At 37.7% G+C, this 25,776-nt stretch overlaps 2 protein-coding genes and 1 pseudogene across 2 annotated transcripts; 2 read left to right on the forward strand and 1 right to left on the reverse strand.

Moving 5' to 3' along the window:
- The first annotated feature begins 6,919 nt into the window (after positions 1-6,919).
- On the forward strand, positions 6,920-10,650 carry LOC147919361 (uncharacterized). Its single transcript, XM_087503941.1, has 5 exons — positions 6,920-7,073; positions 7,194-7,925; positions 8,010-8,104; positions 9,547-9,730; positions 9,890-10,650. The coding sequence occupies exons 1-5, from the start codon at positions 6,920-6,922 to the stop codon at positions 10,648-10,650; spliced, it is 1,926 nt and encodes a 641-aa protein (XP_087360067.1).
- A 9,901-nt stretch (positions 10,651-20,551) lies between these two features.
- LOC104772696 (serine/threonine-protein phosphatase PP1 isozyme 5 pseudogene) lies at positions 20,552-22,045 on the reverse strand (annotated as a pseudogene).
- A 2,340-nt stretch (positions 22,046-24,385) lies between these two features.
- LOC147919362 (uncharacterized) lies at positions 24,386-25,631 on the forward strand. Its single transcript, XM_087503942.1, has 6 exons — positions 24,386-24,520; positions 24,622-24,888; positions 25,010-25,092; positions 25,197-25,342; positions 25,410-25,494; positions 25,580-25,631. The coding sequence occupies exons 1-6, from the start codon at positions 24,386-24,388 to the stop codon at positions 25,629-25,631; spliced, it is 768 nt and encodes a 255-aa protein (XP_087360068.1).
- Positions 25,632-25,776: the final 145 nt, after the last annotated feature.

Consider the following 25,776-nt stretch of genomic DNA (forward strand, 5'->3'; position numbering starts at 1 on the left):
CTTAGTAGCACATAATAAAAGCTACAACTCAGATACAAATAGCTCAACACCAATGGTAAGATAAATAATCATATGGCATTAACATAGAGCTACTACAAATTAAATCATAGCAAGAAAAGATAGCTATGTTTAACGTACATATAGCAAGAAATAGTACTATTATATAATTAAATATAACACGATATATGTGTTGTTAATCATTGTAATATAGCACTTTAAATATGTTATTATAGGATACCCTACGATAGCATCTGCCCATAAACGCTATTGTATATAGCCCCTCTATTATAGCGTCTCTTTTAATAGCATTCATGAAAAAGCTATAATAACCATATCATAGCATTAATCGTATGCTATTAATACTCATATTTGTTGTAATGTAAACATCCTAAAATATTTATCTGAAAGAAAATAACTTACAAACCACGAATAACTGATTGTGAATTTCATTAACTCACAAACTTGTCTGTTTCATTATGTATTACTTCATTTGTTTCATAAAAAGTGTCATTTTGACACATTTCACACGGAAAACATTAAGATATACATACATGTCTTTATTTAATAAATGGTTAGTGGGGTAATTAAGTTAGAGATTCATGGTAAAATTAGGAAATCTAATGTAAAAAATATATTGGAAATGTAAAATATTATATTGAATATTAAATAACACTCTTTGTAAAACAAAAATAAAAATCTAAAATGACACTCTTTGTGAAGCAGAGAAAGTATAAATTTTTATACCCATAATAAAATTTTGAGTTTATTATCTTTTATCTTTGTTCTTCGATAAGAGAAAAAGCAAAGGCAATTGAGTGTCTTAGTCTGATGGTAACATCTACATTGTAAAATTTTTGCACCGGGTTCAAATTCTACATATAACAAGCTTTTTTCTATAAGCAGAAAGTCGATTGAATTTATTAGAAAATAGAAAGTCGAATCCTAAATGAAACTAATTTTAGTATATTTGATAAGAATGGAAAACCTTTTTTTGTTTTATTATTTTTATAGAAACGTGATACGTTTTGGTTTTCATTCGCATTGGCATTCTCATAAAGCTCCTATAGTAAGTAATCTTTTCAAGTTAGACGTCTAGTATTTTAGGTCATGTAACTTACTTCAGTTTTCAGAAAAAAGAAACCGAGAATGATTTATACTTCTACTAGAATTTGTAAACGTACATACGCTGGATTAATTTAAAATATTTTCTATCAGTATAAATTTTTGAGGTCAAATATAATCATTCAAACTTTGAAGTATATATTTATATAAACACTAAACTTACTTTACTTAGTGATACACACCATATAACCACACTAAAAAAATCGGCAATCTTCTGATCTTTTACCCCTAGAAGAGTTCATTCCATATTTGTATCACATGAAAACATATTTTAAAAGTTCTAAAGTCGAATGTCGATAGTTGGCCTAATTATAGAGATCATTTAAACATATTAATATCTCATATTAAATGTAAAAATACAAAGTTTCATGAACATTTTTAGTACTATGTCGCTACAATGGGGTTGTTCACATCACCTGCCATAGTAGAATTTTCGACTAAGTTAAGAATTTTTAGATGGTGAAACGGTTACACCCAACAAAGAATATTCCTTCACTAATCCAATTTACGTATTTATCTAAAACTTCATATATTATTTTTAGATGTTAATTTTGTGATGCAATCTCAGCTTTGTCTTTTAAAAAAAAAACATAGTGTACTTTAAATATGTTGTTTCTTCCAATGTTTTGGGTTAAAAGCATTTGATAAAATTGATGAAATCTCAAGCTTGTTTTTATTTTTTGTTTTTTTTTGTCAACAAAAGAATCAGCTCAGACGAGCCAATTTGGGGGGGGGGGGAATGTTGTTTACAAACAGAACATGATGCGGAGATAAGCGCGCATAGTGTGCCAGAGAATCCGCATTTACATTTGTCTTTCGAGAAACATAAAATAAAGAAAAAGAAGAAAACTCCTCCCTATCTGTCTTGATGCCATCTAAATAAGTGGCGAAGGCCGGCCAGTCGTGAGGAGAAGACACCATCTTCACCAAGTCCGAACTGTCTGTAAAGAAAGCCACATCCCGGATGTCGAGGCCAATCATGCATCTCATCGCCCAAACGAAAGCTTCAACCTCTGCATGTAACAGAGATAGACTGCGCCAGTAGTTAGTAGCTCCGAATTATGGTGGCGATCCCTGTAAAGAAGTAGAAAACCATCATGCACATGCAAAAGTATCAGTCTCTTTCCAGGAGCCATCAACAAAACACCGATGTCCGGAATAAACCGGAGAAAGGGGAGGTAAACTCCCTCGTGACTGAAGAGAAGGAACCATAGGGGAGGAGGGAACCTCCTCAACATCGATTCCACCTAAGCTTGCAGCCATGAGGCCGCTTCCCCTTGCGCTACGCGCACTATGTCAGCCAGATCTTCAGTCTGGTTCTCAAACACATGAGTATTTTGTGCTTTCCAAATATACCACATTAGCCAAGGAAACACCTCTACTTGGGACCCCGTATTCGTAAAACCTAGAAAGTGATCGACATTAGCATAGATGGACTCCGTGGGAAACTGAAGTGGTCCCACGGATACATAGTCCTAGGCCCATACCTGACAGGCTGGCGGGCACCTAAAAATAGTGTGATTAGTAGTCTTCACATCCGCCCCACACCTAAAAGAGAAGGAACTGTCTGTAAATGCCCCGCTTGCTCAAATTAGCCGAAACCGAAATACAGCCCGTCAAAACTTGCCACATGAAATGTTTTAGTTTTGGTGGACAATGGACCTGCCAAACCTTGGGAAGAATAGGAGTAATCTCTGGCCCAAACCCAAGATCCTGAAAGGGAAGAGAAGAAACCAGACGTGCCGTATTGTATTCTGATTTAACCGTATGTTTACCTAATTTTGTGAAATGCCACCCTAAAGAATCTGCCAACGGGACGTTACTGAAAGGAATAGCCTCTATCAAAGCAACATCCACAGGATCAAAATACTCATCTAACCGATCTCGACGCCAAGTATTCGTTTGAGTATCCATGAACTAAGACAGAGAGTTGAGTCCTTAAAAGGACCGTTGCTTAAAGCAGATCATGGGAATTGAGCTGGAACCTAGGGATCAGTCCATATAGAAATGGTGTCTCATGAGCCAACCCTTTTAATAAGTCCTTTGTTTACCAAAGATCGAGCTGATACGATGCTTCTCCATCCATAGGAAGGAGTCCATCCATAGGAAGGAGAATAAGACCGTATCGGGTCCATGGGATTGGAATTCTGGTAGTATCTACTTTTGAAAATCCTGGCAAACAGTGAGTCTGAAACCTCAATCAGTTACCATAACTGTTTAGCCAACAATACCGTATTAAAATCATCAACATTCCTGAAATTCAAGCCACCCATCTGCTTTCTGCAACAGAGCTTCTCCCAAGCCATCCGGTGCATACCCCCGGTCTTGTTAGTTTAAGCGGAAGTAAAGAGAAGAATTTGAGATGGAGAGAATGAAGTCGACAAAGAGAATAAGAGAAACATAAGATTCTATTAGTGTATCGGTTACAATGTAGGTCAAAGCCTTTAAATAGGTACACAAACTAGACCTATTCCCTTTACACTTGACAATAAGATGATAGGGACATAAAGAGAGAGAGAAGAGCGGATCCCAATACTGATAGCGACTGGTCATGGTCTCCTACGAGGAAGCTAACCCGTGACTTGATCTTGCTTATCCTCTAACGGCTATAAGAAACATTCTAGATCCTTCTATGGGCCTTTAGACAACTCGGCCTCTTCTCTCTTCATATATCTTAATTAGACTCGGCCTTATTTGATACTTATACGGATGACCGTACGGACATGACCAAGTCTCGAGTGGCTCTTTTAGTTTGTGACTTGTATATTCTCCCCCATTGTCTAAGTACCTTAATGTTAGCATTGAAATGATTAGTATCATAATTTTGAAATTTAACAAAGGCATCATAAACTCTATCTTTAGAGGGTAACAAAGTAAGCCAAGTATACTTAGATTTTTCATCAATAAAGGTCACAAAATACTTGTTATTATCTCTAGAAAGACAGGGAGATGTCCACACATCAGAATGCACTAGATCAAAACAATTCTCACAACTGGTATTAGATTTAGGGAAAATAGACTTGCAATGTTTTCCAAGAATACAAGGTTCACAACTAGAGTTAACAAAGGAAACATTGGGCAACATTAATTCAAGAGCACGAGAGTGTGGGTGGCCTAGCCTAGCATGCCATACATCACTCGATATATTACTAAGATTCGACATAAGTGAAAGCAAATTAGAAGACTGTGGTGAAGTTTTCTCTAAGACATAGAGTTCTCCTCTAGCATCTCCTTCTCCAAGAATCTATCCAGTTTCAATATCCTGAAAATGTACACTATTAGGCCCAAAAAAAGTATAACAATTTAAATCAGTAGTTGCTCTCTTAACTGATAAAAGATTAGATGTAAAAGTAGGCATAAAGAAAGCTTTTGAGTTCTTATCAAATAATTTCAAGTCTCCTACTCCTTTAACAGGTATACGGTCACCATTAGCAATGATAACACTACCAGCAGCTGGTTTTATGTTGTTTATGAGACTCGGGTTACTTATCATGTGATTAGAAGCTCTCGAGTCTACAACAAGAGATTTACTAGGTTTTGAAGCAAAGAAGGTGGTATCGGAGTCCTTTAATGCGGTAATGGACTTGATGAGAGCCTCCAAGTCCGATTTCCTCACAAGGTCTCCATAGGACGGTGCCATGGCTGTGGTCGCCGCCCCTCCTTGGTTCACCACACCGGTGCCTTGGCCGCTTGGCCCTTCTTGCGAGAGATTGGCCTTGAACTTAGCCGGCTTGAGGTGAGGGTGAAGAATACAGCACTTGTCCTTCACATGACCTCTCTTCTTGCAATGGTCGCATACCACCACTTTCCGGTCCTCATGCCTGTAAACTCCCTTGATGGCCGTGGCCAAGTCTTCCTTCCCACAAAAGAGACCAAGGGAACCTTGTTCCTTTTGTACTTGAGAGCACACGTCTTCAAGGGTAGGTAGCTTATCTCCACGAAGGATATGTTTGATGAGATCATTGAAAGCCGGGTTGAGAGTGAGTAGGAGGCCAAAGACCTTGTCTTGCTCCTTTCTCTCGTTGAGGATGGCCGGGTCGATGGTGCTTGGTTGAAGCATCTTAAGTTCTGCCCAAAGTGACCTAAACTTCCCAAAATGTTTGGTGAACTCCAAGTCTTCTTGGTGGAGGCAGTTGATGGCCTTCTTGACTTCAAATACTCGGGTCAAGTTGGTCACATTACCATACACATTCGCAAGCGTCTCCCATAGCTCCTTGGCCGTCTCGCAATACGAGTATGCCTCAAGGATTGGTGCGTCAAGCGATTTCTGGAGATTGGCAAGCACGGTCTGATCTTCTTGGAACCACTTGATTTCCTTTTTGAGTTCAGCCTCCTTGTCTTCTTCCTTTCCTTCTTTACCGTCGTCTTTAATGGCTTTCTTGGGAAGTTGGTCTGTTTCAATGTGGATCCATAGTCCCCGGCCACTAAGCGCGGTCTTTGTGGTTCTCTTCCACAGCAAGTAGTTGGCCCCTTTTAGGACCACCGGTGTAACAATCGGTTTGGAGTTGTCCATGAGCACGGTTTGCGATAGAGATGAGTTTAAAATGGTTTAAATTGGGTAGTGAGTCTAGTAGCAAGAATATAGTAACAAGAGTAGAGAGTAAGGAGAGTATAGAGAATCAAAGAGTGAGTTTAGAGAGTCAAGACTCGAGAAACTTGCTCTGATACCATGTTAGTTTAAGCGGAAGTAAAGAGAAGAATTTGAGATGGAGAGAATGTAGTCGGCAAAGAGAATAAGAGAAACATAAGATTCTATTAGTATATCGGTTACAATGTAGGTCAAAGCCTTTAAATAGGTACACAAACTAGGGCTATTCCCTTTACATTCGACAATAAGATGATAGGGACATAAAGAGAGAGAGAAGAGCGGATCCCAATACTGATAGCGACTGGTCATGGTCTCCTACGTGGAAGCTAACCCGTGACTTGCTCTCGCTTATCCTCTAACGGCTATAAGAAGCATTCTAGATCCTTCTATGGGCCTTTAGACAACTTGGCCTCTTCTCTCTTCATATGTCTTAATTAGACTCGGCCTTATTTGATATTTGTACGGATGACCGTACGGACATGACCAAGTCTCGAGTGGCTCATGGTCAATAGGTCTGACCATTAGAACTCCACCAAAACTTTTTAACTGCACTAGTAAGCTTGGATGTAATCGTTTTTGGGAGGCGAAAGCAAGACATCACAAAGGTAGGGACAACCATCACAACAGACTTAATCATCACCTCCTTGCTATTGACCAAGATCACCCTGTCCGTACAACTATGAGGCCGTCCGTACAACTATGTGACAAGGCCGACTCATCTATGAGAATAAGGAGGCCTTATTGGTGTAAGCCCATGAGAAGGTTCGAGATCCTCCTTGTAGCCGTTAGAGAAGAAGAGAGAGTGGAGTCACGGGTTGTGCTTCGTTTAAGGAAACAAGGAGGGGTCAATTTCAATCTTGGGAAGAACCAATTCTCTTTCCTTATCTCTTATGCGATTTATTGTAAAGGGTGTAGCCCTAGTTCTCTTAGTATATATAGTCTTTTGTAAACCTTTGTAAGATATACTTATGGAATATAACTTTCTCTCATTCTTCTTGCTGACAATTCTCTTCTTCTCAACCTCTTCCGCTTAAATCCCAACATGGTATCATAGCAGTTTTTCGATCTTTGATTCTCTAAACCTACTCATATTCTCCCTCATATTCTATCCTCTTCAATCTTTCTCTCTATTCTCGGTTACTTTCATTCCATACTCGCTACTCGACATTCTTAGTTATCATTTCTCTCTATCTTTCACGAATCTCGCTCATGGACACTACCAAACCTATTGTTACACCGGTGGTCTTAAAGGGGGCCAACTATTTGTTGTGGAAAAAAACCACAAAGACCGCGTTGAGTGGCCGGGGACTATGGATTCACGTTGAAACGGACCAGTTTCCCAAGAAAGTCACTAAGAACGACGGTAAAGAAGGAAAGGAAGAAGACAAGGAGGCTGAACTCAAGAAGGAAATCAAATGGTTTCAAGAAGATCAGACCGTGCTTGCCATTCTTCAGAATTCGCTTGATGCACCAATCCTTGAAGCATACTCTTACTGTGAGACGGCCAAGGATTTATGGGAGACACTTGCGAACGTGTATGAAAACGTGACCAACTTGACTAGGGTGTTTGAAGTCAAAAAGGCTATCAACTGTCTTCACCAAGAAGACTTGGAGTTCACAAAGCATTTTGGCAAGTTTAGGTCTCTTTGGGCCGAACTAGAGATGCTTCAGCCGAGCACCATAGATCCGGCCATCCTTAACGAAAGAAAGGAACAAGACAAGGTCTTCGGTCTCCTTCTCACTCTGAATCCGGCGTTCAACAACCTTATCAAGCACATTCTTCATGGTGACAAGCTTCCGACTCTTGAAGATGTGTGTTCTCAAGTTCAAAAAGAGCAAGGGTCGCTAGGCTTGTTTAGCGGTAAGGAGGACTTGGCTACGGCTAACAAGGGAGTTTACAAGCATGAGGACCGGAAAGCAATGGTATGCAACCATTGTAAGAAGAGGGGTCATCTGAAAGACAAATGTTGGATCCTTCACCCGCATCTCAAGCCGGCAAAGTTCAAGGCCAACCTATCGCAAGGAGGACCAAGTGGTAAAGGCACCGGAGCAGCAAATCAAGGAGACGCAGCAGCCACGGCCATGGTAGCTTCCCTTGGAGACCTGGTGAGAAAGTCGGACCTAGAGGCCCTCATCAAGTCCATTGCCGCACTAAAGGACTCCGCTACCACTTTCTTTGCTTCAAAATCTAGTACCTCACTTGTTGTAGACTCGGGTGCTTCTCTCCATATGATTAGTAACCCTAGTCTTATACACAACATAAAACCGGCACTAGGTAATGTTATCATTGCTAATGCAGATAGAGTACAGGTGAAAGGAATAGGAGAACTAAAATTGTTTGATAAAAGTTCTAAAGCCTTCTTTATGCCTTCATTTACTTCGAATCTCTTATCGGTAAAGAAAGCTACTACATATTTGAATTGTTATGCGATTTTTGGGCCTTACAGTGTACATTTTCAGGATATTGAGAGTGGAAAGGTTCTTGGAGAAGGAGATGGTAGAGGAGATCTCTATGTCCTAGAGAAAGCTTCAAGTCCTTCTAATTCGTTTTCTTTTGCTTCGAATCTTAGTAGTAGTTTAAGTGATGTGTGGCATGCTAGATTAGGCCATCCTCATTCTCGTGCATTTTAATTAATGTTGCCCAATGTTTTGTTTGATAAATCCACTTGTGAGTCTTGTATTCTTGGTAAACATTGCAAGACTATTTTCCCTAAATTAAGTACTATCTATGAACATTGCTTTGATTTAGTACATTCTGATGTGTGGACATCTCCTTGCCTATCTAGGGATAATAACAAGTTTTTTGTGACCTTTATTGATGAGAAATCTAAATATACTTGGCTCACCTTGTTACCATCTAAAGATAGAGTCTATGATGCCTTTGTTAATTTTCAGAATTATGTTACTAATCAATTTAATGCAAAAATAAAGGTACTAAGATTGGATAATGGAGATGAATATACAAGCCACAAACTCAAAGAGCACCTAGCTAAGCATGGAATCCTCCAACATACCAGCTGTCCATACACGCCTCAACAAAGTGGAGTGGTCGAGAGGAAAAATCGACACTTAATGGAGGTGGCTCGGTCAATGATGTTTCATTCGAATGTCACTAAGCGGTTTTGGGGTGATGCGGTCATGATGGCGTGCTACTTGATCAATCGGACACCAACAAAAGTCTTAAATGACATATCACCCTATGAGGCACTAAACAAAGTTAAACCTTCTCTTGATCACTTACGCGTGTTCGGGTGTGTTTGTTTTGTTTTAGTGCCCGGAGAACAAAGGAATAAACTTGAGGCCAAAAGCACTATAAGTATGTTCATTGGCTACTCAACAAGTCAGAAGGGGTACAAGTGTTACGATCCGATCACTGGCCGCACACTAGTCTCTAGAGATGTGAAGTTTCTTGAACAACAAGGGTACTATGATAAGAAGGACTAGGAAGGCCTCAAAGACTTATCTCAACCCAATACTGACCGGGCGGCAAACTTGCGGTTCCTCCTTGACCATTTGGGCGTCACCAAACCATCATATCCCGAGGCGTCTCTACCAAAACCACCCTCCGATGGGCCTACAATATTATCGGAACCTCCGGGAACTCATGATGCTTCTCCTTCCCATACGGAGAACAATATTCTAGAGCCAAGAGAGACACAATCCGAAGAAGCCTTGACAACACCACCTGATCTATCACCTGACGATAGTACAGCTGAGACAGGCCACCCCACACCATCTCCACCACCACTTCGGCGCAGTGAACGTTTAAAACAACCGCGGCGTAGTGAAAGGTTAAAGTCTACTACAACAATCAGGCTGTCGCCCACCCTATTCAGGCCGTGTGTTTCCTTGACCTTATCTCCTCGGATCACTCTGCCTTCCTTGGTAAGCTTGATGAGCTCTTTGTTCCTCAAACCTACGAGGAAGCTAAGCAAAATAAGGAGTGGCTTGATGCGGTGGACTATGAAACGGCGGCTATGATCCGGAATCGAACTTGGGACGAGGCTGATCTCCCTAAAGGTAAAAAGGCTGTCAGCTCCAAGTGGGTGTTCACTATTAAATATCTGAGCACTGGAGAGATCAAGCGCTACAAAGCCCGCTTGGTCGCACACGGCTTCACTCAAACCTATGGACTTGACTATACGGACACCTTTGCTCCGGTGGCCAAACTCCATACAGTCTGGGTCGTCTTGTCCTTGGCCACTAACCTCTCTTGGGAGCTTTGTCAAATGGAGGTCAAGAATGCCTTTCTTCAGGGGAAGCTGACCGAGGAAGTTTACATGCATCCTCCATCGGGTTTAGAGCACATTGTTGCTCCGGGTAAAGTTCTCCGGCTTCACAAGGCGATCTATGGTCTTAAACAGTCTCCGCGGGCGTGGTACCACAAGCTAAGCTCTACACTCCGCATGAATGGTTTCAAGCACTCTGAAGCTGATCATACGCTGTTCACTCTCCGGACTGACTGTGGCCGCGTCGTCGTTCTCGTCTATGTTGATGACATCATTATCACCAGTGATGATAATGACGGTATTTGTGCCACTAAGGCTCTTCTTAACTCTACCTTTGATATTAAGGATTTAGGTGAACTTAAATACTTCCTTGGAATAGAAATCTCTTGCTCTCCGGAGGGATTGTTTCTTTCTCAAAGGAAGTATACACTTGACCTTTTACATGAGACAGGTAAGATAGGAGCTAAACCGGTGTCCACGCTGCTTGAGGAAGGTTACCAGGTCAAGCGAAAGGGGGAGAAGCCAACACCCGATGCTCCAGTTAACAAGTCGCACAAACCATACAAAGATGTGGGACGCTACCGTAGGCTGGTGGGCAAGCTTATCTATCTTACGATCACGAGGCCGGACATATGCTATGCGGTGAACCAAGTCAGCCAACACATGAAGGCTCCAACAAATTTTGACTGGCAGACGCTCGAGAGGATCTGATGTTATCTCAAGGGTAGTCCAGGACAAGGCATTTGGATGGGAAAGAACAACAACACAAAACTCGTCGGCTACTGTGATGCGGACTACACTGGTGATACAATAGATAGGAGGTCCACGACAGGGTATTACACATTCGTTGGAGGGAACCTAGTGACCTGGAAGTCAAAGAAACAGAAAGTTGTGTCTCAATCAAGTGCCGAGTCGGAATATAGGGCTATGAAGAAGCTAACCAATGAGCTCACATGGCTCAAAGGCCTCCTCAAGGACCTTGGAGTGGAGTCTGATCAACCAATCACCATGCATTGTGACAATAAGGCGGCGATACACATAGCAACCAACTCGGTCTTCCATGAAAGGACTAAGCATATTGAGGTAGATTGCCATAAAGTGCGAGAAAAGATTGAAGAATGTGTAGTCTTGCAGTGTTACACTCCAAGCAAAGACCAACTGGCGGACATCTTCACCAAAGCAACGAGTCCTCAGATTTGCGAATACATTTCCAGCAAGCTTGGACTAGTAGATCCAACACATCCGTGAAGAAACTCCTCTAACCTGTGAAGATCATACTCTTTTCCCTAACATGGTTTTGTCCCATGTGGTTTTCTATGTTAAGGTTTTTAATGAGGTGATCTTACGCGGGTTCCAAGCTTAGCCGTCTCCCTTGGCTAACCTTGAGGGGGAGTATTGACCAAGATCACCCTGTCCGTACAACTATGAGGCCGTCCGTACAACTATGTGACAAGGCCGAGTCATCTATGAGAATAAGGAGGCCTTATTGGTGTAAGCCCATGAGAAGGTTCGAGATCCTCCTTGTAGCCGTTAGAGAAGAAGAGAGAGTGGAGTCACGGGTTGTGCTTCGTTTAAGGAAACAAGGAGGGGTCGCTTTCAATCTTGGGAAGAACCAATTCTCTTTCCTTATCTCTTATGCGATTTATTGTAAAGGGTGTAGCCCTAGTTCTCTTAGTATATATAGTCTTTTGTAAACCTTTGTAAGATATACTTATGGAATATAACTTTTTCTCATTTTTCTTGCCGACAATTCTCTTCTTCTCAACCTCTTCCGCTTAAATCCCAACACTTACCCCCTTTAGAAAAAAAATTTAGCCGACCAACCCGTTGTCTGGCCCTGGAGCCAATCCGTGACATAAGAGAAAATCTTTGTTTTGGACCCCCCCCCCCAAAACTTTCAGGGATCCCTAAATTCGATCCCATTCCACCCAAGTTTGTTATACCTAGGACCCCCTGCAGTTCCGACCTGACCAACTCATCCACTGTATGACCAAACTGAACCAACGATTTCGCAAAGTTTATTTGTTGGCCCGAGACAGCATCATATTGCCTGAGGATATCCAAAATCACACCACATTGATCCTTGTCCCACTTGCAGAAAAAAGACTATCATCCGCAAATAACAAATGTGTTATACGTGGCACTTTTTTGCCACCTTAATTCTAGTAATCCGCTTATCAGCCTCCGCTTTCTGTATATTGGCAATCAAAACCTCCGTACATAAAATAAACAAGTAAGGTGAAAGAGGATCACCCTACCGTAAACACCTCTCCGGGACTATCTGACCATTAGGTTGGCAGTTAATGAGAACCTTGTACTCCACCGATGAGACAATAAACATAATCCATGAAATCCAAATCTCCGAAAACCCCATTTTGTGCAGTAATGCCGCAACAAAATCCCACTCAACCCTATCATACGCCTTACTCATATCCGTCTTAATGGCCATAAACTTCCCTTTACATGAATTATTCGTTTGCAACCCATGAAACATCTCTGGAGCAATGAGGATGTTGTCTGAGATCAAACGTCTTGGCACAAACGTGGATTGAGTTTCCGAGATTAAACCAGGTAATATCAACTTAAGCCGGTTACACAAAACTTTAGACAAGACCTTGTATCCCACATTGCACAAACTAATAGGACGCAGATCCGAGCAGATCCGTCATCCGGGTCGGTTTTGCGACCTTCGGGATAAGGCAAATATGGGTTTGATTTAAACTTTTATCAAAAACCCCTTCCTCAAAAAATTGATTAACCAAAGAAACCAGATATTCCTTTACAACTCGCCATGCCTTCTTAAAAAACAAGGCTGTCATCCCGTCAGAGCCTGGAGCTTTATCCGGGTGCATCATAAATAAAGCCCGCTTTACCTCTACTTCCGTGGCAGGAGCCGTTAAGCGGGCATTATCCGCCTCCGTGATGACCGTGTTAACTTCCCGTAAAGGATCCTTAAAATTACCCAGGTGTATCGAAGAAAACAACTCCTCAAAATATGTTACCGCCATATCCGAATTGCCGCATCCTCTGTAGACCTTACATCATGTTTATCAAAAAGACCAACAATCTGATTACGGGCCCGTCTCTTCTTGGTTTGGGCCTGGTACTTAGTGTTCTTGTCCCCCGCCCGCATCCACCGATTCCTACTCTTCAAGTACCAATGGACCTCTTCATCCCGGTAAGCCTCTCGTAGACGGGCATTGAGATCTGATATAACCTCCGGAGTGGACGCATCATTGGCTTGAGCCCTCTCCAATTTCCGTTTTAGATCCTCAATCAAATCTATACCATACGTAACTTGCAATTTCCGCCATCGAGATATCGCCCGTCGACAGCTAATAACTTTGTCCACAAAATCAGGCGTATCCTGATCCAGATTTCCACACCAACCCGATGAGATCGCCTCCATTAAACCATCCTTACCGACCCAGCGACGATCAAACATAAAATTACGGCGCCCCCGCGACCTCTTCGCCCCAACACTAACCACAAGAGGCTTGTGATCATAAGCAAGCATAGGTAAATATTCTGTAACCGTGTCCGGAAATAAATCATGTCAATCCTCATTTCCTAAAGCCCTATCCAAACGGCATCGTATTGGTTTTTTATCTCACCAACCCCGCACAGGAAATCCCCCAGGTATGGAAATTCCAAAAAACCACAATCATGAATCATACCATTAAATGAGAGAAGGAAGATGCAGAACGTAACTTCCCTCCTCTTTTTCCATGGTTACCTGTTAATTCATTTAAATCTCCAACAATAAACCAAGGAGTTGACCGAGTTGAACTAATCCATAACAACCGCTCCCAAACCAATTTCCGGTTTTTGGGAACCGGGTCACCATAAACAAATGTTAAATTAATTACACGTCCCTTGTAAACTGCTTCAACATCAATCATTCTATTAGACTCCATTAATATTGAAACATTGAGAAACTCTTTATTATAAAACAAAGCCAAACCACCACTGCAACCAACAGGTTCAACTGTTTATAAATTATTATAGCCAAAATGGCCTACAAATTTTTCCAGAAAAAAAAATGATTGTTTTGTTTCCATAAGAAATAAAACATCTGGCTTATGCTTATTCCAGAGATCCCTAAGGTTCCCTATAGTGGCCTTATTACCAAGACCCTGACAAATCCAACTTACAACATTCATTTAACAGGTTTCAGTTTTGGTGGCTTTCCCCCACCTGGGCCTCCCTTCACCCCTTTCTGGGCCTTTGAGACCTGTCCAGACTCTCCTGTCCCCAGCCCATGAGGAGGGCGCTTCCGTGGGGACAAAAGCATCTATGCATTTCTCTTCCTCGCACTGACCCCACGCAGCACGAGACCTCTCCCCCTTCAGCTTTTGTCACCCGGAGCCAGCTTGATAGATTCCTCAAGTCTACCCTCACCAAGATCTCCATCATCGCATCCCATGTTTTCCTCCGAAACATCACCATCCGCCTGATCCCCAACCAACTCCCCACCGTCACCCTTTTTTCTTACATCCTGCCCAGCCACCTCATCTAATCCCATCGGATCCATGACCCCACCCAAACACTCCTCAACCAGCAAAAGCGTATTTGAACCTCAGGAGACAACCAAAGAGGCGACATCCTTTAGATATTCATCCCCCTGCTGCTCAATACCAGACCCCTGCCGCTCAACCTGTTGTTTCTCCTGCAAGGAACATCGGTCCACATCCTGCATTATAGACTCCGTACCCTGAAACCTAGTACTCCCCGTTGGAACAACACCCACCGTGCCTGGAGCCAAGGGCAAAGGCTCATCCGCTGTTCTCTCCTGAGGACTAACCAAGATTTGTCCCTCCTCAGCAACATCATCGTCGCCTGAAATCGCCACCGTGGAGCCAGCTCCACCACTACCATCCTGAAACAACGTCTTCTTAGCCCCCTTTTGCTGCCTATGATGCGGCTCAGATTGCCGTGTCTCGGCAGGGACAGGACCCATAGCTGCCGTTGCAGGGGCACGAGAAGTAGTAGGACGTTGCCTCATATGATCCTTAGGAGCACCTTGTCTACTATGAGCTGCCAGAGAAGTCCCCGAACCAGAACTCCCCTTACTATGAGCAAACTGCTCTTGTCGGGTGATAACATCATTATTTTACCCATTTTAGCTATAGTTTTAGTATGCATTTAGGATGAGTTTAGTACGATTTCAAGGCTTTCATGTCTATTATCAAGTATTTTAGGGTTCAAGAAGATTTTACAGGTTTTATAGCAAAAAGGACCAAAAGACAAGGAAAATACGTTTTAGGAAAGATTCAGAGCTTTAACGTACGGGAAACGTTTGAAGAACTTTCAGAACTCACATTTCAACTTTCTTGGTTTCTTTTGAAATCTGGAAGAGTCATCTTTCTCGTCGAAGTGAAATCAAGTCAATTCGTTCACTCATCAGGAAGTTATGCCCGATTTACCAAGACGTGTTATAAACCGACGTAAGGGGAACCAACAAGCCAAGTGGACTTTAATGACGGCCCGATTAGAAACCATCACGGCGGCCCGGCCCGGAGGAGTCACCACGTTCTAGAAGCTTTCTACGCCACCCCTTGCCATGCACTTAACAAGAGAAGATGTTTCTACCCTTACAAAACCCTAAACCTAGACAAAACCCTATAAATACTCTTCTAAGCCCTAGGGTTTAGAGTGTGCAATCATTGGAGCAGCCAGGAGACACAACCAGAGGAGCAGCCTATGTCCAGAAGCTCTCTCTCTCTCGTCTCTCTCTCGAAGCTTTGAGATCCACCAACTCTTTTCTATTCTATTTGCTTTGTTCTTTGTTTCAAAAGGAAGAAGATCCTACACTTTGTTTGACAATCATTAATGTAATATCTAAATTATTTTTCTCTATTTATTCTTTTATGTTTATGAATTTATTAAAACATGCTTTGATGATTCCCTTAAACATGCTAGAGTAGTTTTCTAGTTGGGTTGAAAGGGATAATCAAAGGGGGAAAATGATCTTAGTTTAGGTGGCAATTTTTAGGGTTTGTTAGATTTAATTTATGTTTATTTTATGTTTTAACTCTAAGTCTTTGCTTACTGTTTTAAGTTAGCCTTATCAACTAACTATGATCTAAAGTGTGTATGCTTTGACAAAAACTTTCATGTGTGCTTGACCTAGCTTAGATGTGTGAGGAGTCATAGGAAGCACATAGTTAAACAACAACTCTCTCTCTGTGGGATCGATCCTTGAATACTACTACCGATTAGTTGTGCACTTGCAGCCGTTGTGTGGTGTTTTTAAGGTAAAAGATTTTGAAGCGAAATAAACCATGCATCACAAGCTTTTTGGCGCCGTTGCCGGGGAGAGATTGTAGTTTACAAGAGTCTAGGAACTAGAGTAATGTCAAGGACACCTTGCTTTTAAAATTTTCTTTTTGATTTTCACTTGTTTCAGGAGACCTTGAGGATGAACCTCGACGCTCTCCCAGGAGATTTTTAGAACCTTACTATTGTTGAGCTCATGTCACACTACCGAGCCACGGACGGAGACATATCCGGTCCGCAAGACAGCTCGATGCACGGTTCTTGCATTGGTCACTCTCGACCAGCCGATGTACCACCACTTAGGCGTTCTTATTGCCGCTCACTTACTCGACCATCTGAAGGCCGAGAACCTATGGGAACAGCTTACTACCCAGCTGACCACTCATACACGCCGTACCACACGGACGTGCCATGCTTTGCAACAGACCAATACCTTGATCCGCAAGAAGTCATGAATGTCGATGATGTGACCCGCGGACGCGGCTACGGATCGATGGAGAAGTAATATCCCAAAACGTGCCTTAAGTATATCTTCACAAATCTTCAAAACCAAGACATACAGACAAAATCTGCAGGCCTCTGATGCTCTTTTGTAGGACAGAGGCTTGAGCATACATCAGGTGTCTGTGCCGAGACAGAAGCTTTTGCAGATATATTTTGTACAGCTTCTTGAACTTCATCTTCAACTTGAGCTTGCCCACATACACTTACATATTCGATAATCTATATTGTACCAAAAGCTAATTAAAAAAAAATCAATACAAGTAAAACTAAGTTACAAAAGTACATATATATTTCTAAAATCTAAATTATATACCTATTAAGCTTTAACGTACAACAAGATAATTTTTTTCACGTATCCCAAACAAACTACAGGGTTTTCTGTTGTTTCAAAATGAAGATTTTTTTAATCTATTTTAACATATTTTAAAAACAAAACAAAGCAAACTTCAAATAATATTTCAATGTAACCTAGATTCGAAACAAATTAATATTTCGTTTTGTTCCACAAAATGTGTCATTTTAGAAAGAAAAAAAAAATTGTTTTATAAAGAGTGTCATTCTACATCTAATATATTAAAGGAGAAGTCGAGAGGGCTCACAGCCAATCTCACAAAATTTGACCTCTCTTGCCCTTAATGAAAAATACCCCTGAAAAATTTTCGGACAAGCTTTTGTTCTCTATTTAGGTTGCTGAAACGCACCACATTCATCATCAGACTTAAGATTACTAATTTGCCATTAATAAGAATCCAATCTGGACGTTTTTACCCTTCAAATTAATTTAGAAAATTATTAAAAGTCTAAATTATTAAATATCTAATCTATATAATCGTCAAAACGTGATTTTATAAGTTTTAAAACGCTAAAACCTAAAATAATAGGCTTTATAAAAAACCCAACCAAAATATACCGACTTATTCGAAACCCTAAAATTATAGGTTGTAAACATATATATATATATAGGTACAACCCTAATCATTCTCCATAATCCGAAATCTTTAAAACAGAGAAAACCCTAATTTTCTCTCATGTTCTTCAAATTATATATGTATTATAGTTTTGATAATCCCTTATATGGTTCTTTGTATTTGTGTTCGTGTTCTAATGATTCATGTCCTCTTTCTGTAGTATTTGTTTGGAACACAGGTTCGAGCATTACCAAAACTTTGAGTATGGTTTCATTACTTCTTATATTATTTTGTATAGGTTTCTTGATTTATTTAACGTTTTGAAAAAACGATTATACTAATTCTTATGTTTCATGTGAGTTAGTACATGGTCGTGATCTTAGTTCTATGTTCCCGCACAAGAAATCTAGGTCTTTTATTTTTGAATACTTTAAACTTTATTCTTTATAGTTTGATGATGCTAAATAGAAAGGCTTATTTCTATAGTTGCAGGAAAGCTTTTGAAGATGATCATAGTAATGAGAGATGTTTGGTAATTTTAATAGTAAAGTACTCTATCATCGTTATAAAATTTTATTCATGTGTTTGTGGCTATAATAAATAAATATAAATGAATAGGTGGAGGTGGCGAGGACTATCGAAATTTCTTATTTGAAATCTGCATCTTCATCCATGCTAAAAGGTATGTTGCTAAATTTAAGATTCCTTTTATAAATACGTTTCTAATGATTTTATTAAATTTAAACATTGTTTAGATGAATCTACCAATGATCGTATGGTGCAAAACAGGTATTGTTTTACATTTTAAAGGAAATTTATTTTTATATATATATATATATATATATATATTTGATTCAGAAAATCATATTAACATTTGTAGTTACTGAATATTATTGCAGAAAGACTGTGAATGGTGCTAATAATATCCCAGAAGTTATGGTATATTTTTAAATAAATTATTAGTTATTGTTTTAAATTAATAACTCTTATTTTCACGGATATAACATCATTTAGTGTGATTAATCAACAGATTAGAGATGCAGAGTCAGCAATACAACGTCTTTCGGCTATTGTTCGGTAGTAATTCTATGTTAAAAGGCGGTTTTGACACTAATTATTTGTTTGGATCATCTTCTAACGTTTGTTAATAATTTGTTTATTTGGTATTATTACCGAAATCATATGTGTTTTAAAGTCATCCTGATACTAAAATTTAATGAAACATTTTACTAGCATTTTTCCGTAAATTTTGATCGTAATCCTATTTTCGTGAATATCTGCAGAGAAGCTATTGATCGCAAAAAATCAGAGTCGTTTCCTTTCCTTTTAAACTACAAGGTAATTATCTTCAAATATTCGCAATCAAATTCCGTTAGATATAATTTATAACATTGTTATTATTTAAAAAATAGACAGCGTATGGAGGAAGATATGATTGGTGTCGTTGCAAAAATTCAGGCGTGAAGAAAGGAGGAAGACGAATTTTAGAGAATAGTAGGATGAATGTTATGCGATCTTATAATCGTATTTTTATTGATATTGTTTTAGATGGATGAATATTTTATGAAATATAAATAGTCCAATGATTATTTATTTTAATAATAAAAAATTTTACTTTATTAATGACGATCAAATATAATAATCGTGAAATACAATTATAAACAATACAAACGACCGGATACCATGGTTCTTGATGATTATATAAGAACTAAATAAAACAATGAAATGCTATATTCATAACTATTATTAAGAAAAAAAAGTGTTAAAAATTATGTTTAAATTTTTGAATAATATTGTTAATTAATGAAAACAATCTGCATATGGAAGAATAATCCTTGGTGTCGTAGCTCATATTCAGGCGTGAGGAGAAGATAAGCATGATATTTAGAGAATAGTATGATGAATATTATGATATCTAATCGATCAGTTACTAAAGTTCTTGATTATTATTTCAATTTTGAAAAAAATAATGAAATGACATAATGATAGCTAATATTCTTTAAAATGTGATAATTATTATGTTCAAAATTTTGAAGATTATTGTTAGGGAAATCTAATGTTGTTATTTTACCTTATGTAAAGTAGGGTGGATAATCTTAAGAGATATTCTATATTTAAAACAGAATAGAATATAGTGTAAGATCATGATTTATTTAAAAATAGAAAATGTAAATATGCATTAAAAGCCGTAATGATAAACATTAAGAAGATTACTATTTATCTCTAAAATAAATGGAAATATAAATATATATCAATGTTTGGAGATCTATACAGAATAGTAAAATGATTTGCTAAACAAAAATTTAAAAATATCACTTCCGATAAAAAAATGTAAATTGTGAATATATAAAATTGCATATATATACGTCTATTCGACTCTTTTGATTTTAACCTAAATCAAAGAAGAAATCCAAAGAACAAAAAAAAAAAAAAGCAAAAAACTATGGTTAGGTATAGCCTTTTCGATGATGTTTCGCGTTTGAACTCTTCAAGATATGAATGAAAAATTCGTGTGAAGGTCTTGTGTCTGTGGGAAGAGAAAGGTCAAAGTTTGGAGATGGTTTTAACTGATATTAATAGGGGGTATTCAATTGATATTTTAAAAGATTCTAGAGTATTCTTAAAATCACTTGTTATTCAATTGATGATTTTCAAGAATCTTTTAAAATCCTATGTTATTCAACTTGGATTTATATAAAATCATTTAGAATAGTCTAAAATCTCTTGTTATTCAATCAGTTATTTATAAAACTTACTTGAAATATACTGTTATTCAAAATATCACAACTTTTTAAAAAGTGAGATTTTGATTGATTCTACTAGACTTATTTTTTGTTTTCTAGTTAAAAAATACCATCTCAAAATCATACCTTTTGAGGTAGAATTTTAAAGGATTTCATATATAAAAAAAAAAATCTACGTTATCTCAGATCCCAAGACCAAAGAAGGTCACAAAGCAAACCAGAGTCTGGAATATCACTTGGACGCTCTATGTTCTTAATCTGTTCCACATTGGTCAAATCGGGAGACAGTCCACCGTGCATACAAAGTATCTTTTCGTCTATGACAGCTGCCACAGGGAGACAGTTAAAAGTGTATGTAAATAGTTTCCAGAGCTTCATGTTGAATCTTCGTTTACACTCGTCATAGAATCCGTAGATTCTGTTAATAGAAGCACACTCATGGTTTCCTCTTAGAAGAAAAAAGTTTTCAGGGTATTTGATCTTGTAGGCAAGCAGAAGAAAAATAGTCTCCAGACTCTGCTTCCCACGGTCAACGTAATCTCCTAAGAATAAGTAGTTTGCTGCAGGAGGGAAACCTCCATACTCGAAAAGCCTCAATAAATCTGAGTACTGACCGTGAATATCACTTGAAACAATACAAAAAAAAAACAAAAGCTACAGATCAACCTAAGCATTCACTGGAACCATAACAAAAGATATCTCAGTTGAAAAAGAAAAAAAAATGAAGATAGCAGCACACGGGTTTGCTTTTGTTAAAATGAACTTGCTTTCTCATACAATCAACGATGTTTGAAGAAAAGCACAGAAACCAATGCATTTTGGCCAGCAAAGATCACGATGAACTTGCCTCCTCTACATCATGACCGTACATAATAATGAATAACCAGCTCAAGCAGGTTCCAAGACTCCAAGAACAGGGTAAAGCCAAACAAAAACACATCCATCATCAAGTGACATCAATTGGTATAAAGCTAGATTGCTCCTTAAGCTTCAATAACTAATTTATCCCCCACTTAACAACATTATTCAACCTCATGACGTCCAATTTAATGAGCTTATTAATCTCGTCTACTTTTCTTTCTTACAAAATTAGCCGCTGCATTCAGACCATTCTAAACATCTCCTCTATGACTCATTCTACGTTCTACATTCCCACATAACTTCAGTTCTATCTGTTTCTATTCCCACAAAAACTAAACTCATAATCATGAAATATCTCAGATCCCAAGATTCATAAAGTGGTGATGCATCCATAATCCTTAATCTATAACTTTTCTATCTGATTATGAACTTAAGTTACCTTCTACGATTAGTGCCCCTTCTGCTATTGCTAGAATTAACGGACTTATTATTTGCAATACAAGAACGAGGCTCGGAAGAAACTGCCACTGCCGACACAACATTTTCACCCTCAATCTCGCCTGCAACATTGGATGAAAGATAGACTCCCTAAGAACAAAAAAAAATCAGAAATTTACACAATCTAGCTTAAAACGAACCTCTAGAAGTAAAATTAACTAAAGAACAACCTTTGCAACAATTTGAACAATATTGGAAGACAAAATAACAATTGTCTCCACAATCTTCCCACTTGCAATAATCGTGAACCAGGGTTTGTGACAATATGTTAAAATCACCCAAAGTTTAACAATCAAATCTCATAGAATCCATTTCATTTCCTTTTTAAAAAATATAAAAACTCTAAAACACAACAAGTTCTCCTAAAAACTCACATAAATCTTCCAAAGTCCTAAAATGTTAAAATGCTACCAAATCCTTTAAAATATAAGTTGAATACCCCCCCCCCCCCTCTAAGGTATTTATTTTATTTTAATTATAAGCTCATTATATATTTCAAACAACAAGTTTATATGCAATTATACCTGAAAGTTACAAATTACAAGGTTTTTAAAATATTGTTAAGACATGTAATAAAATCGTATTATGTGATAATTAATAATACTATGTTTTACTAGAGTGTAAAGGTCCAATGCTCCTTTCCTGGAGATGTTTATGATCGTTTTGTCTCAAAGTTCAAGGTTGGTGATTGGCTTGATTTCGAAGACTTTAAGGTTGTTGAACAGAATGGTTCATGTTTAGCTACTACACATTGTTACAAAATTGTTATTTTGTACAATACCAAGATCAGAGAGAATTCAATTGTTGGAGGGGAAGATTTCTATGATTTCATCGATTTCAAACTCATCCATGATGGTACCCAATGTGAAGATTACTTAATCGGTGAGGGATTAATTAAGTTATTTTAAATTTAATTTCAAATATTATTTGAGATTCTTTATATTTGAACTAATTTAAATTTTATACAGACATTATTGGTGAGGTTGTAAATGTTGGCGAATTCAAATGTAATTTCGGAGAATTACAACAAAAAGAGGAAATCAAAGGGGTGGAAAATAATGAAAAACATGTGGATGTCACACAAAGTGATAATATCCGTATGTTATTTAAGTACTGTACTCGATATGGTTCAGATTAAAAGAAAAACATTACTTTTCATGATCAATCTGAAACAGATTGCACAATCTTTGAAGACTCTGATGATGACAGTGATGTTGGAGATCAGGAAGATGATGATTATAAGGAAGATTTTATTTACAATGATACAACGGATGAAGAAGAGGATGATACTGAGGAAGAAACTGATGATGATGGCGAATACCAATCAGATAACAGTGGTAACGATGATCAAGATGACGAACATTATGTCCAAGATTTAGAAGAGGATGAAAAAGATGATGAGCTGCAACGTACTGAAGATAATCTTCAAATTAAAAAAAAGAGGAGAGGATATCTCAATTAACCACAAAATCTCATTTGATCTTCGTGATTTCAGGTAAATTATAAAATTCATATATATATTTATATATTATACATAATCATACTCTTTAGCCATTATTTTGAAACATACAAATTTTAATTTTTTAATTTTAGTGGAACCCTACTAAGGTGTGAATTATTCGAAAAAACGGCTGCGAAATTCTACGATGCTTTAAAATCATTCCAGGGTGAACGTTTAATTTGTGTTATTCGTTGGGGTGTTATTGAAGATTTCCAAGGTATACAATTAATTTAATTATAATTATTGCATATTTTTGTTGATACTGTATTACAAGGAATAAATTATGTTATAACTTTGCAGGAAAAAGAAGTATATCTTCTACAGTTTGTACGCGAATAACACTCAATCCTCGCAATTCTGAGGTTGCGAAAATGATGGAATTGTAAGAATAACATATTTGTTCATGCTATAAAATAGATGAAAACGAATTTCGTTTATAGACTTCTTACATGTTCTACTTAATTGAATTATAGGAGATCGAGGAAGAGGACACGCGGATAGAAGACTGACTTCCACATTTTTTGATGGCTTTCTAGGGATTTTGTGGGATTTTAATTATTTTATATTTAATTAGTAGTTGGATTTTTTAAAATTCTTGCTTTGATATAAAATGAAAGATTTAATTTATTTACATATAATGCGCTAATTTAATTATTTACATATAACGAATTATGGTTTAAATAACCATTAATTTTTCCTTTAAACAAAAATATAAAAATTAACTACATATAAATTACTTATAAAGAAATATGAAGAGGAAGACTTTTAGGTTTCCAATTAAGTTTCAACAAAAATCTTAACAAAAAAACGATAGCCCAATGCATCATAATTAAAAGATGTCAGCATGCAAGTTGAAAAAAAAAAGGAAGGCATGTAGTCTGAAATTTAGAGTTTCAACCGTCCAGTTTATATTTTTAAAAATAAAGTATTCTGAAAATACGAAAACATTGATTACTCATATCGAACAGAGACTCATGCAGCTTTCCCTCTGTAGAGCACGGGTTTTAATATAATCTACACAAATATTTTACTGTAATTGTTATAATCCTTATCTTCTTTTGTCTATGAATATCTGAAGTACAACAAATTGTAAGTTCTCTCTGAAACTTTTTCGTGCTTCTAAATACACGCAAAAAAAAAGTCCAATCGGGATGGTGCTGTACTTGAAAGATCTGAATCCTACTTTACGAAACCCGAAAGTTGCTGTGAAAATACTTCGAGAATGGCCACCGCATTTTATTCAAGGACAACCTTTTTATCAAAGTTTGATTTTGGTAGACGAAAGGGTAAATTTTCTTCCTCATCCCACTTAGCAGTTTTTGCAAATATCAAACGAGATATACAACAAAATAAATCAGTGGAATGCTAAATTATGTTTATATTTTAGGGAACTAGGATTGATGCCAAGATAGATGCGGAACTTTATGTAGACTGTTACTATGGAAAGCTCAATGAAGGAGACTGGTACGAGATTTCTGGATTTATGGTGATTGAAGGTCAACAATCATTCCGAAATTCAAACCATCCGTTTGAGATCCTGATCCAGGAAAAAACAAAAATGGTTCCAATAAATCCCCGAAGTACTGACAATTTTATTCTTATGTATGATGCACCAAGAATGCAAAATGCGACGCCTGACGAGAAGAACTGTTGTGTAGGTAAGTTATTATACTCAATTCATGTTCATACATCCATCTTATTTTTACTATATTTTTTTAACATTAAAATTAATTTTTATATTAGATGTCTTAGGAATGGTGATACATGTAAACTAGTCGCAGATGATTGATTTCCTCAATCATCAAAATGGCTACATTTCAGAGAATGAAGTTGTGACCTTCACTATCCTTGAACACAAGTAAGAGATTTTTAAAAACTTTCTATAACATTGTAAATACATAGAAATTTTATTTTAAACAGTTTTTGATAAAATTATATACAATCATTTTTTTTTTCTGAAAGTGGCCAAGAGATTGAATGTGTTGCTGTTGATTCAGTTTGTACTGCATTTCTTGAGAAACGGATAAAAATTATGTCTTCGCCTACCTATACTACTAATCAACCAATAATGTGTACTCTTCTGTTTTGGAGGATCTCTGTTTACGAAGGTACTGTTCAATATTTAGTCTCATATACCACCCAAAATATCATTTTACTTAAATTCTACTTTGCTAGGTATGCAATGTTTGATGTCTCAGTTGCGATGCTCAAAGGTCGTTCTTGAAGATGAAGTGGATGGAATTAATACTGGCGATATGCTGTAATTTCATTAATTTAATAAATTGAAAAATAGTATAAACAAAATTATGTGGGAAGTTTAATCCTGAATTGTTTTATTTTTACAGACGCTGGCTAGACGTTGATTCCAGTGATGAAGACAATGAAGATGATGAATAATTTTGTCATACGAGCAGCAATCTATAGTTTGTTGAAACTTTGGGCATGAATAATTATTTTTATTTATTTAATTATGTTTCGGAATGATTATTTAACTTTTATTAAGTATTTTTCTAAAATAATAAATATTTTTACAAGTAGTCTC

Source organism: Camelina sativa, chromosome 20 (assembly GCF_030686135.1).
Source record: "Camelina sativa cultivar CO46 ecotype springtype chromosome 20, ASM3068613v1".
Lineage (NCBI taxonomy): Eukaryota > Viridiplantae > Streptophyta > Magnoliopsida > Brassicales > Brassicaceae > Camelina > Camelina sativa.